This window comes from Malaya genurostris, chromosome 2, assembly GCF_030247185.1.
Source record: "Malaya genurostris strain Urasoe2022 chromosome 2, Malgen_1.1, whole genome shotgun sequence".
In the NCBI taxonomy this organism is placed as follows: Eukaryota; Metazoa; Arthropoda; class Insecta; order Diptera; family Culicidae; genus Malaya; species Malaya genurostris.
The window spans coordinates 274,577,138-274,591,666 of record NC_080571.1 but is presented as its reverse complement, the minus strand read 5'-3'; the positions used below and the strand labels follow the sequence as shown (position 1 = coordinate 274,591,666).

General features: G+C 37.6%; 1 protein-coding gene across 5 annotated transcripts in view; it reads left to right on the top strand.

Moving 5' to 3' along the window:
• LOC131430115 (protein spire) overlaps positions 1 to 14,529 on the top strand; it is a 463,276-nt gene that overhangs the window by 24,810 nt on the left and 423,937 nt on the right. For 4 of the 5 annotated variants that reach the window (XM_058594817.1, XM_058594818.1, XM_058594816.1 and 1 more), the window contains exon 1: positions 132 to 1,689. The exons of the other annotated variant lie outside the window; for it this stretch is intronic. In XM_058594817.1, coding sequence (XP_058450800.1) covers positions 1,275 to 1,689 — 415 coding nt within the window. In that variant the 5' untranslated portion in view covers positions 132 to 1,274. Of the gene's footprint in view, positions 1 to 131; positions 1,690 to 14,529 lie in introns of those variants that run through there. 5 annotated transcript variants of the gene reach the window in all.

Below are 14,529 nucleotides of genomic sequence, written 5' to 3'. Positions count from 1 at the left end.
TTGGACTTTGGAGACGAATAATGATCATTTCCCTTCACCACATGTTGTTCGCTCTTCGCTCTCGGATAGTCAAGAGACTCCGGCTTTCGAGCAGTTGCGTTCGTTGTTAGTTTAGTATACGGTTAGCGTTCGTATGGTGCGCAGTGCGGATTTTGATTGGTTCTCTTTTACATCCAACGATTTTCATATGTATCGCGTAAATCTATTATCGTTCTCGGTGATAATTACGATTGTGCTTGGAAAAATTTCGGCTTTATCAAGTTAATATTTTTGATTCCTGTTGGGTGATTTGACTCATGTTGATGAAAACCCTTTCGATATCAGGTGTCGTGAAATACTTCTTCGCATGATAGTGTTCTTTGCAAATTGAAATGCAACAGAAATAAACAAGTTTTTCGAGAGTTTTGTTTGTTTGGATCAGTTACCAACACATCACTGGCATCCCATGTGATGTGAGCTGCGATTTATGCCGTATTGGATTTTCATGGCGATTTGCATACAGCCGAATCTGTTAATATCGAGCAAAAAAAAAAACTAGTGCTAGTGCGATAGTGAAAGAATTTCCTGTCGAAAAAGTTACTGCTTGCTTCGGATTACATTTATGTGTTGTTTCGTATCACAAGGTGGAGGACAGTGCGAAATTGTGTCTTTCTAGCTAAAATTACATGGCAGTTTGTTCATCTTGCGGTAGTGTCAGAATCAGGAAGAACGCGCCTGCCGCAACAGAAATTCTCTCGGAGTAGTGTTAGTGGTTGTGCTATCCGTATGGAGAATCGATTTCCTGGGAAAATGTGGAAGTAATTGAGTGGTTGCTTTGCACCACGTGAAAAAAAATAGTAGTCCGGCTGTGGGAAACAAAATGTCAAAAATTGACATTTGTCAGTCGAAATCTGTGGCTTTTGTTGGTATCGGTGTTTGTACCTGATCCTGAAGGCCTACATGCGTTATCGCCTACGTGAAACTTGCTTTTGTGATAAGAAGAGTGTAGTGTTTATTTTTGATAGCAAATCAGAGTAGCATCAACCGTAAAGAGGAGACTATTTATCTGTAGAGAGTGTGATTCATAGCGTATTGTTTTCGCTGTTCGCATGTGTAGCAGCAACTACGGAGAACCGAAAAAGTTGCAGTTCATTATTACAATGAGTGCTGGGGCCCATGAGTTTCTGTGCGGCCTGAGGTTCCGAAGAGTCGTTCTATAGGATACTTTCGTATCAAGTGAGAGGTGAGACAGGTCGTATTCTGGCTTACCGACTTAGTGAGACCGAGAGTGCGAGATGGCAGAGCAATCCACCCGGTCGGTTCCGGCTTGCCCTCCTTTGCCAAAAGGACTGGTGGGTGCCACTCGAAAAGCACCACAACCACAGTCCGAGAAGGTGAACAGGGTTTCGACGAATTCATCCGCTACCGACAAAAGTAGTTTAGTGTTGGTTCCTTGTAAATCAAACAGTGCACGTCTGATGGACGGTGATCCTGACCGGTTGTCGGTTACGCTGGAAGATGTACTGAAAACGTTCAACGCACCCATCTCCGAGGATCAAGCCTGGGCGTTGATATACCAGAGTGCCCGTATGTTCAAGGCCAAGTTGCAAGAGACCAACTGTCGATTGCGGGATTTGCGATTACCGGTCGAAACGCGACATCTGAATGTGCACAAGGACGGCAGCTGCTTCGTGACGGTCGGTGATAAAGGTAGGACGTTTTTACAGTTTTTTTGGATGCTTAATTAGAATAAAAATTTGTAGAAAAACAGCTCCTTGTGCTGTATCTTACAAAATCTAAATGCGATAGACATTGTGTGCAAAATTAAGTATAATAGATTCAATCCATAATTCGTATCGGCCGATTGCATTGCTGTTCCAGTTCAAAGTTTCCCAATCAAAATATAGAATATGATATAAAATTATAGAAAACAATTCGTTTACCATGAATTACCGGTTTGCCATGAATTAGCTAATAGTGGCACTAAAATTAAATTTCATTACAAATTAGGTATATAAACAAATACTATAAGCCCAATTTGCAATGTAATTTAAGCCTTAAATTTTACCATTTGGATATTGTAAATCTGTTGATATAAAAGATGTGAAGGTTTTATACTCATCGTAGGAAGAGTTTATAAATTTCATCTCCGGAAAACTCACAATAAAACAACAAAACTAATAAACTTCAATGTTGTAAAATGAATAACAATGTTTCCAATGCATATCTTGACAGTCTGCCCCTAACGAAACTTTTGAGAAATTTTTTTTTCTCTAGATTGTGAGGATCATTTTTAGAAACAGTGTTGTTTTCAAATCCCTGGATAGCTCGAGACAAGGATGATGTACACAAACCAAAAAAGCAAACCCTTGGCTTCACCTCGAACAGACAGGTTAGGGCTCCCTTTGAAACAGCTGGCCGTTCTGTTCGACAATTTTGAGTTACCCGGCATTTCATTTCTCCCTAGATCTTCCTGTTTATCGACAAACGTTCTCCGAACAACTGGGAGCATGGGAGTGTTTCGGATTTTCGCGATGGGTGAGCAAAATTTTAACGCGTTTCTCGTATTCTATCTATACCATTTTCACAATGCTAAAATTAAACATTGGAGTTCTGGTGATGTTTGGGCAATTGATTTTGAAAAAGCTCTCGTGTTTCAGCGATGAAGTTTTGTGATACAATTAATTAAGATTGAAATGTTATGACATATGGATATGATAAAAACCTAACAATTGCGAACTCATTGAATTTGGTCAACTTCTAAGTGTGCAGTGTCGTCGCACATTTCCGTGGGTTGGAATCCATTGCTTGGAACCATTACAATACGCGTTTTAGTGAAACTTACTAATCTGCATTGGGAGGTATTGAGAGCAATTGGAGCAATCTAGGAATAATGGTTGACTACATTCCCAATACAATTCTAAGGAAGCATAATTCAGAGAATTTGTCTACGGCTTTCGTTCTTGTCGTTACAGCAGCCATCCAAATAAGACACTGAAACGAAACCGAATGGCTAGAAGGTAGAAAATGATTTAGGAAGGATATCACGAAGTACTGGGCAAATGTTGTTTGTGTTCACCACTTGAGAAAGTTGTCTGAAACAGATATGAAATCATTTTTATGGATAAGTTCGCTAGAAAATTTCCGATTTGGCAAGCGATTTGCAGATGTGGATAAACAACATAAGTTGTTTTAGCAATGAGTTTGTGAACTCAGCTTAAAAAAATCATGTCTGGAGATGGTATTCTATCATTTATTCAAGCACACAAAAAAGCCCTGTGAAGTTTTGGTTACGTTTGCCAATATCTGACTGCTCGCAATAAGACAAAATGAAAACTGTGTAGCTTCACGGTTCATTAATCAATGTCTGGGGCACGGTATCCCTTTTTAAAAATTGTACTTATACCTTGGATCTTTAATTTGTCTACTACTTTGAGTACCGATTAAAAAAATGCGGTTGGTTAAGTGAGTAAACTTGACATCTGCCCACCGAGGTGCCAAGTCCTTCCTGGCGAGCCGAACGAGTCTAATGTTTTCGTTTTCGCTTGATGACAAACCTAACCCAGTTTCCACCCAAACTGCTGTCAAGCCGTTTGTTTGAAGCTAGTTTCGAACCTAGTCTCAACGATATTGAACTGCAAATCGAGTCAGTTTAGAACCTGATTTTTATATTAGGTTTACTCAAACTCCCGTTGCTAAGTGTGAACCCAACACAGTTTCGTGAAAAGTGTTTCATTGATGAAACTACCCTGGCTCAGTTTCAGTTTTACTCAAGCGAGAAACAAGGTGGCTCCCTAATCAATTTTTTAGATTTGAACTCCGAACCTAAATTTTGCAATTTAAATTGGTCCCGAATTTGTTTTTTTTTTAAATTTTGACCCAGTTCCTCAATGTCCAGAGTCCAGGTTTATGTGAAGATAAATAAATGGTGACAAAAAGTACTCAACAGTTATAAACATCAAGCAAATTTCGCGAATGAGATCTTTTTAGAACTATTATTCCAATTACCCAAAGAACTATGCGAAGTTTTTTCTTGTTTTGTTTTAGAAATGCATGCAACGTCGAGATCTGGTGTTATCCCCAAATTTGTTTAAGTTTATTCTCTGATTCTGACTCGATTAAAAAAAAAAACAAACTATTTTAGATAGCACTAGATCTCGACATTTGGCATAAAAAAATTTCGATTTCGGAAATCTAAAATTTTTTCCAAGTACCAGCCAAAGACAAAGCTAATCCATCTTCAAAGGATGGTTTTGATAGCAATGACTGGAGCTTTCGCGACTACTCCTACTGCTGCTTTAGAGGCACTTTTGAACATCCCACCATTAAACATATTTCTCGAGCAAGAAGCAATGTTTGCTACATACCATATTCACACTTTTGGAATAGAAATCCTATAGACCGTGAAACTATGGCCTAAACTAGTAAATTTAAAGAATATATTCTCGCTCCTAGTGATCTTACGCTTTCACCTTTCCTCACCGTGGAGAATGGCTGTCTGGCAGAATGGAACGACAACTTGAAGAATATATAACCTCACGGAAAGACCGAAATCAGCATTTTGGTTAAAAAATTAGTTGATTTTCTGATTTTAATTAGTTATTTTTTGAGACAACTAAAAAAATCTTACTTTTGCTAATTTAGATTTTTTAATTCTCATTCCCTTAATAATAATAAAATATTTGTTGAAATAGCTATATTTTTAGTTGAATTCACCAATTAAACGTGCTGTCATTTCTTAGCTAAGGCACTCTTCATTTCCATTCAACTAATTTTTTAATTGAATTAGAGAAATAAAACGTTGTTTTCAACCAACATAAATGGTTGAATTGGCTTCTGCAACTTGCAGCTATATGGCGCACTGTCACTGAAAAAAAAAAACGATAACACCGTAATGACTACTAGCCAGTAGATGGCACACTACTGCCGAAAACAATTTTTCAGTCGCCGTTGTCTTTTCTATATTGCCAGGTATAAATACGATGTTGTATTGGAGAAAAAGACACAACCGAAACGTAAACTTCTGCTTTGAAAATTTTTCTTCTGAATCGCTGTTTTCTTCATTCGACTCCGCGAAATCGACCCTCGACTTAAAACTTTGAGCACTCGGAAAACAAAAACCGAATACAAGTAGTAAACTGGACGGCGTAGCCCGGAAGGTTGGACGAAAAAACAATCATTTGACATATACAATTAGAGTGCAACATTCGAAACTCACTTCACTGTTCCGCGTAAAAGCATTATTAGGCACAATCGCTTCAAATGCACACAAATTCTGAATAAATACACTTTCCACTAAGAGTTTACGTCATTTTTACATATCGGTTTAGAAATTTATATATGCACGGAAAGACCGAAATCAGCATTTTGGCGAAAAAATTAGTTGATTTTCTGATTTTAGTTAGTTATTATTTGAGACAACTAAAAAAATCTTACTTTTGCCAATTTAGATTTTTTAATTCTAATTCCCTTAATAATAATAGAATATTTGTTAAAATGGCTAGTTCTTTAGTTGAATTCACCGATGAAACGTGCTGTCATTTCTTAGTTAAGGAACACTTTATTTCCATTCAACTATTTTTTTAGTTGAATTAGAGAAATAAACCGTTGTTTACACCCAACGTGAATGGTTGAATTGGCTTCTGCAATTTGCAGCTATATGGCGCTCTGTCACCGAGAAAATGTTAAAAGCGTAATGACTACTAGCCATTAGATGGCACACTACTACCGAAAAGAATTTCAGTCGCGGTTTTCTTTTCTATATTGACAGGTATAAACACGATGTTTTATTGGAGAAAAAGACATAAACGAAACATAAACTTTTTTCTCCTGAATCGTTGTTTTCTTCATTCGACTTCGCGAAATCGACTCTTTCACTGAAAACTTTGAGCACTCGGAAAACAAATACCGAATACAAGTAGCACACCGGACGGCGTAGCCCGGAAGGTTGGAAGATACAAAAATCATCATTTGACGTATACAATTAGAGTGCAACATTCGAAACTCATTTCACTGTTCCGCGTAAAAACATTATTACGCACAATTGCTTCAAATGCTCACAAATTCTGAATAAATACACTTTCCGCTAAGAGTTTACGTAATTTTTACAAATCGGTTTAGAAATTTATATATGGATATATCGTAACACATGCGAAAAACATCAAAGCAATTGGTGAGCAGTTTTAACAAGATTGTCCTTTTTAGCTTTTTATTGGATTGTTTTGCTTTGACACTTGTCATGAGTTTTTGGCTAATAAACTTGTTAATAAAACTAATTTCATTTTTGTTTTCTTCGTGCTGTCCTTGAGCAATGATAGTGATAGAAAATAGAGACTTATTTTCTGATTTTAGACAAATGATTAGTTGTCAATGAGAATTTCGTGTGGGATTGAAATAATGCTGGTTTGTGTTCAAGATATTCGCCAACTAAATACATAATTTAAAAATAAGAGTTTTTTTCAGCGAAGTAAATTCTCAATTTTAACTAGTTTTAAAGTTATTTTGGAAATTTTGTTGTTAAAATCAACTAGTTCAAAAACAGTAATACGAATTAGGCGCAGAGCTAATTTCGGTCGTTCCGTGCTGTTACACTGACGGTTCCTTGATGGAGGGTCAAGCAGGTGCAGGTGTCTATTGCCGTGAAATGAGATTAGAACAATCTCACTCACTGGGTGGTTTCTGTACCGTGTTTCAAGCTGAACTCTTTTCGATTATCGATGTGGAGTACAGGCAGCTCTCCAACGGGGTGTCTGTGGCAAACGAATCTATTTCTGCTCGGACAGCCAGGCAGCTCTAAAAGCACTTGGTGCAAATGAAACCAGGTCTAGTCTTGTAATCGCTTGTCGAACTCAAATTGAAGATCATTCTGGAATTACTGGAAATGAGTAGGCTGACGAACTGGCTAGAATTGGAGCAGAGACCAGTTTTGTCGATCCTGAACCTTGCCTTACCATTACCAATTAGCTGGATAAAACACAAGATTCGATCTTGCACGGAAAAGCCTACGATCGCAAAACAACGAAAATATTAGTTGTTTTTCTAATTTTGATTGGTTAAAATTTGGTACAACTAATCGACTAATACAACTAATAGTAACTGATTTATGACAGATATAATCAATGCCTCTCTGAATTAAAACTAATTTTGTGTGTGAGTGTTCTTCGGATGACAATTTCACTCATATCAAATTTTAAGGATTTATGGTACATTTATGACACGTTTGTTCTGGGATATCTGTTTTTTACCTTCATTATTTAAATGTAATTAGAATTAGGGAAAATTTGATGTCCACAATTTTGATGTTCTACCGTAAAATCAAATAAAAATAGAAAATGGAGGAAGTATGAAAGGCTTTTAGAACTAATTTTCGGAACACTAGCACTATTTTTTATGCAACGAAGCTGATTTTGTACCGAAAAGGTGATTCATCACCAAATTTTGCTTGTAAATCATGCCGACTTTGCAAAATCCGCAAAAATTTCAAGTTGTTCAATAATAATTCCACTTTTACCCACATATTCACAATAAAAATAAGAGCGCATAAACTTTTAACATTGAGCCTCAGAATAGTAAATAAATCTAAGATATTCTTATTATGTAACCAATAAAAATGGCATGGTACATATTCCAAAAAAATGCAGTTCAAATTTACTTGTTATTGAATAGAAAACAATAACTCAATAGTGCTGATTTTATGTAAAGGGTGATTTTTTAAGAGCTTGAGAACTTTTTTAAACAATAAAACGCATAAAATTTGCAAAATCTCATCGGTTCTTTATTTTAAACGTTAGATTGGTACATGACATTTACTTTTTGAAGATAATTTCATTTAAATGTTGACCGCGGCTGCGTCTTAGGTGGTCCATTCGGAAAATCCGCTTTTTTATCGACAAATTTTGTTCAGCGATGAGGCTCATTTCTGGTTGAATGGCTACGTAAATAAGCAAAATTGCCGCATTTGGAGTGAAGAGCAACCAGAAGCCGTTCAAGAACTGCCCATGCATCCCGAAAAATGCACTGTTTGGTGTGGTTTGTACGCTGGTGGAATCATTGGACCGTATTTTTTCAAAGATGCTGTTGGACGCAACGTTACAGTGAATGGCGATCGCTATCGTTCGATGCTAACAAACTTTTTGTTGCCAAAAATGGAAGAACTGAACTTGGTTGACATGTGGTTTCAACAAGATGGCGCTACATGCCACACAGCTCGCGATTCTATGGCCATTTTGAGGGAAAACTTCGGAGAACAATTCATCTCAAGAAATGGACCGGTAAGTTGGCCACCAAGATCATGCGATTTGACGCCTTTAGACTATTTTTTGTGGGGCTACGTCAAGTCTAAAGTCTACAGAAATAAGCCAGTAACTATTCCAGCTTTGGAAGACAACATTTCCGAAGAAATTCGGGCTATTCCGGCCGAAATGCTCGAAAAAGTTGCCCAAAATTGGACTTTCCGAATGGACCACCTAAGACGCAGCCGCGGTCAACATTTAAATGAAATTATCTTCAAAAAGTAAATGTCATGTACCAATCTAACGTTTAAAATAAAGAACCGATGAGATTTTGCAAATTTTATGCGTTTTATTGTTTAAAAAAGTTCTCAAGCTCTTAAAAAATCACCCTTTACAAAGATGAATATATTGTTTTCCTTATTTGTATTTAAAAACTTCACTAAATTTATGAACATTTCTTGGTTTCACTGCTTTTTGAAAATAAGCTAAAACGTTGATGAAATGTATAACTTTTATGCTGCTGGTTAGCATTTTACAGAGATTTTTTTCAAAATAAAACAAAGGTTGTGTATTATTTGATACTCAGAAGAAGGAAATATTGTTTCGTGAGTTCACCATCGCTCGTCAATGGCGCTGGTAGCAGTAAACAGTGATGTGATTTTGCATAGTATAATGATAAATGACCGTAGTACGAATATCACCGTTGTATCATGATGCTCGCGTGATACCACCGTGATTTAGGGTGACAGACATGTGATTTCATGGTATACAGTGATTCCGATATCACATAAGCATTACTTGTATGCATGAAAGCAAAAAAATATCTCAGTTGTTTCAACCAATTATTCAGTTATTTGAACTTAAAACGCCAATTGCCATAAATATTGTTTTACTGTTAGCCACTTCGGGGGCAGCTAATCGTTCTTTGCTTGAACAACGAAATTTTACCTAACTAACTGCTTATATCTTTATCACTAAACTCACAAAGGATATATAAATGTCAGTGGCGTCTCGTCCTCATGTGCACCTCGTGCACTGCACAATCGGTCGAATAGAAGGAATGAACTGCGTCCACAACCCCATCAACATTCAATTTTTTTGGAATCCTTATTTATTCGATGAAAGCAGGTTGGATCGCACCGAAATTGCGTGTATTTACACGCATCTCATATACAGCAGACATAAAATCTTAAGTATCTGTTGTCGCTGTGTTAGTGTCTTTTCCGTGCACATAAGTTACTGCACAGATTCAAGAAAAGAGAATTACTCAGTTCAACTCTTAGATTTGCTTGTTTTATGCAAAATCCCATCCGAAAATATATCGTTCAACTCTGAGATTTCCTTGTTTTATGCAAAATCCCATCCGAAAATATATCGTTATCTCATTGTATTGAAAAACACAAGCGAATCTTCAATCCTCAATCTTTAGTTTTCACTTACAACGAACTGTTACATCTGCTATCATACCATATAAGCAGTGCACAACTAGTCAATTTTGTCATGAGACGCCACTGATAAATGCACCAAAAGATTACAATTCTCAAAAGGGAACTCACCAGAAAAATGGCCACAGGGAATTAGGAAATTTTCCCTTCGCTTGCAGAGTGGCTCGCTGGTAAGCCTAATGCTACAGATACACTTTCAAGAAAATACAAATAGTACCACTTCACTTTAGCAGCAAATTTTTAAGCGTTAAGCGGTTTTAATAACCTTGACATGAACTGTCCTAGAATACATTACTCTCAGATGAAATTAAAACATTTATACTGTAGGAATATCTATTTAACACATGGAAAACTTGTTTTACAATTAACTGTTATATTCTCCTGCATACTTTCACTTTCATAAAACGACCACTACGTAACTAACATAAATGACGTTCATTTACCATTGAAAATTTTCAATATGAAACGCTTCTGGTGAAATGAAGAGGTTTTTTATTCTGCGTTTTGCTGTCTTCGTTCTCCGCCAAGTGACAGCATTTGAATACAACAATTCCGGTTACCTGAATGGTTATGACAAAATCAACAGATATGTTAGTTAAATCAACAACATTTTAGTTGAAACAACCAGGGCGTGAAACAACAATTGCAATATTGTAATTTTGTGATCTGCGGGTTCTCCGTGTGAGCAGTATCAATGCATGCCAGTAATTGGCGAAATCTAGAAAGTTGTGCCCAAACAAAGGTATTTTTATCAGATCTAAATTTGAAAACTTTTAAGAATCTATTACATTTCTCCAAGCAAAATTGCAGTATTCTAGTCAGTCCACTGACTGGACATTGTAAACTAAACTATCACATGGTTACTATTCAGCGGTCTGAATATTATTCGTGTGACCTTTGTGAATCCGATTACGGAACTTCATATCATTTGATATGCAACTGCCCAGCATCACGGCAACTGCGCATAGAATACCACAGTATTTTGATATGAGAATATGATTGATATGAGAAATGCATCATTACACCACTAGGTGGATTGAAACAGGTTTTTCATAAGTTGCTGCCATGATATCCTGAAAACTATAGTTGATTGTTTCTGCTCAAATCTTTACAATATGTTTAGCATCACTTTTGCAATTTCAAATTGAACAAAAAGAATTACGATTGCTTCATTCGTTTTTGTTGCGGAGTTACTCACCCATCAGAGATCCCCGCTAGACACTACTTGTTATCATGAATACTTCCGTTGGGGGCAGATTTGAAATGTCAAACGTACGTGGCAGACATGTGAGGTGCTCAGGCGATCATTGTTCGATGATTGAATTACTGAATTACTGAAATTAACTTGAAGATTTTGAAGCATATTAGAAGTTGCATACTCTAATCGTTTGATGATCCGCAAGCTCGATCGAAATCAGACCAAAATGACTCTGACAAAGTAAGACAGCTTAAACTTTTTTCATATTTTCATTGCGATTAGCGAGCTCCGTCGAAAACAAAAATCAATCAAAAGTGAACATTCACTCCATTTGTAGGTCGTGTAAGCTGATGGACGATGATGTAACACCAAAAATCAACAAATGATGCATCACTACTACCTACACATCCGCTCCAATTGCAGGCCCGGTTGCATCGCGCTTGATTCGGAAAGAGCCAGGGCACAAAACAATAATAACACGCCTATTTTGAAGCTCTAATTTTTACTTTAAATTGTACACACTTTCCACCGCAAAGCCGCGGTTGGTTTGCCAGATTCGCTTCGAGTAGAGAGTTGAGTGGAACAATATTGTTCGGTCTGCTGTTCCCCCGTTGAACGGTTACACGCGTGATTGGGCGGCGGCCCTCGGTTCCTCCAATTGTTTCTTGAAGTCCACATTATATACCCGGAGGTATCAAAAACGATTTATGTCTTTATTTGTTTATTGTATGATTTGGGTGTCGTCTGTGGCAGTTAGTGAATTGGTGAGCACCCGATGTAGCTCGGTACCGGGTTTAATGCGATTATGCGGTCGGGGTTTCTAAAGATTTGGGTAATCTGAGCGGATGTATAGCATTATCAACTTTGGCAGCTTAGAGAGCAACTATGTAGGTGATAAGTTCTGACGTTGCGGAGGCGTGTCGCATTTGATCGTGACTGAAGATAACTCGCTCCAGACACGAATGTTGCGTATCCTAAAGTTTGTTCATCCGAGGTATTCTGACTTTCGTGCCGTTGAAAAACTGCCCTAGCATGAGGGAAAACGTCCAGGCCGGGTGTAAGTTATGACGAATGATTACCGGTGCATGATCTTTATAATCCGACCTGGGTGCGTACGAGTGAGCATGAAACGACCTGTGGAAAGGTGAAGCCTCTGAGCATTCCACACACACGGACCCAGCCGTAATTGAAGGAAGTGATTAACTGCATAGACCTGCTACTACTGACTGGCTCAACCCACAACTACAAGCACCTCCAAATTTGAAAGCGCAAATCGAGTAGAAAAGAAGGTGCCCGTGCAAGGTCCACTAACAGACAAGAGCGAGATAAAAACAAACAGTCATCAAAACACCCTGCGCAGACCGGCAATTTCCCCTTTTGTGAATCGATCGTTGTCTTGATGATGTACGCACTGTGGTGTGTGATGATAGGATAGGGTAATACGTAACGTGCATCAGCGGCAGATTTAAATGGACGAGAGAAAGGAAGTGGTAGATTAAATGTTACCACAACTGCTTTTCGCAGGTTTTCAACCGCTCTGGCTGGCATCGGTATCCTTAGGAAGAGGCTTTTTCTACTAATGTCGGCTTCTGGCTTAGGTCATTAATCTGGATGCGTCGGCTGAGCTCACGCTGACGCCCCCTCTAGGAGCAACACTTTTTTTTTGCTGCCCTGTCGAATGGCATCGCAACGAACGAGAGAAGAGCTGGGCGTGCGAGCGTGAAAGGAAATGATAATCAAGTTTCCATGTTTTACACCAGCAGATAGGCAAGTCATGTGCTCAAGAGGATGTTATACAGCTTCTCATCGCCTCTCGAGCGTTGTGCAGTTTTCGATCAGTTGCTTCGGAAAAGTTCGTTCTTTGCAATAAAATTGTCCTTTCGACTAGAAATGACGATGGTTTTGCACTTCTGCTCGAAAAGTGCAATACGAGGATACTACGCTTTGCTAAGAGAAAAAAAAAACTGTCTAAACTAGAATCAATGCTAACACCAGTCTTAGGAAAATTAGTCCTATTTCATAATTTTTAAACATGAAACAAATTTTTTTTATGACTTTTGTTCCAAAATTTTAAACTTAGTGCTTTTGATGACATTTTCATAGAGCACCGTGGCAGATAGAGACAGCTTTGCTTCGAATTTTATAGTATTTTATCATTTTTATAAATCGAAATGCTGCGGAATGACTCTGAAAATCTGTTAGTTGAATATTTTTTGCGTCAATTGACAACGAAAGATCGATAATCATTCACACAAGAAGCCTTTGTGATGGTAAATTTGTATACCATACATGTTTTTAGAAGAGTTAAATAAAAAATCTCGTAGTCCTCATAGTTTTGGTTATGAATAATTCTGTATGAAATGTTCAAAACGACGAATGTAGCAATGAGAGATTTTCTTTGTTTACTTTCTCTTTCGATTATTACGGTACTCTTAGCAATCATTCACTCCAATCATTTACCGATAATAATAACTATAGCTATCATCTTTGAATCTTCACTAAAGAAATTACCGAAATTTTGGATCAAAAGTTATCAAAAAAGTTTGTTTCATGTATCAAAATTATGAAATAAGACTGATTTCCCTAGGACTGGTGTTAGCATTTATTCTAGTTTTAGACAGTTTTTCTTTTCTCTTAGCAAAGCGTAGTATCCTCGTATTGCACTTTTCGAGCAGAAGTGCAATTTTATACAGAACTGATCTTTGACTCACCAGTGGATAGCGTCCGCTATTTGTCTGAATCTAAGATATCAGTAATTGTGCTTCGGTACAATTTAGAACATAGTTCTATAGTAAAGATAATTTTACGTCCGCTCAGTGGTACATGCCACGCCCATGCAGGTCACTGTAGGAAGGGAAGGAATGCTAGTTCAACACTTGTTGCTACTAGTGACCGAGGAATTTTATGCATCACCACAAGTGTCACAGAAAAGAAGTTGTACTCATGGAACGAGGAAATGATCAGGATTTTTCTTGGTAGATAAAACGATCTAGGACTCAGGGAGGTGTCGGCTCAATCGAATTCCTATGATCCCAACTCGTATACAGAGCAAATCGTGTTCCGAGGTCACCATTCCACCGACCAGCCCCGCCCAAATGAAATGTTTACATCAAATGGATTGAAACATTACAGAAAGACTTTTTATCCTATTCAACTGGCAAGCAATCGATGCGTATTTAGTTTGGGTTCTTCAGTTTTGTACGAATAATTAACATTTTATAATCTTACCAATACTCGAGTTTGCTTTCCATGTTTAATATTTTACCGTATCGGAACCTTCCAAACATTCAGTCTTCTGAACCAGCCAATTACACCCTTGGAACATAGTATGAGATAGTACACTTCTGAATAGTTTTTCTTTAGACGCTCCCGAAATTTCCTGAAATGAAATGAAAAATGCTGATTAATGACTTGCAAGGAATGCTGCAAACGGTTTTCATGAAAACAAATTGACAATTTAAAGTCACTTTAAGAGTTTCAAAACACTTCAGCAATAGGACGCCAAGGCGAAATACTTGACCTATTTGAAGAATTTTCAATAGTTTTTGCGTTTCAAATGAATTATTACATACAAACCGATTCGCCCACTCTCATTCTGCTACTAACGCAGAAGGCGATGGCACCCATTCGACGCCGTTCTATTGACACACTGATGAATCTATGATGACACTTGCTC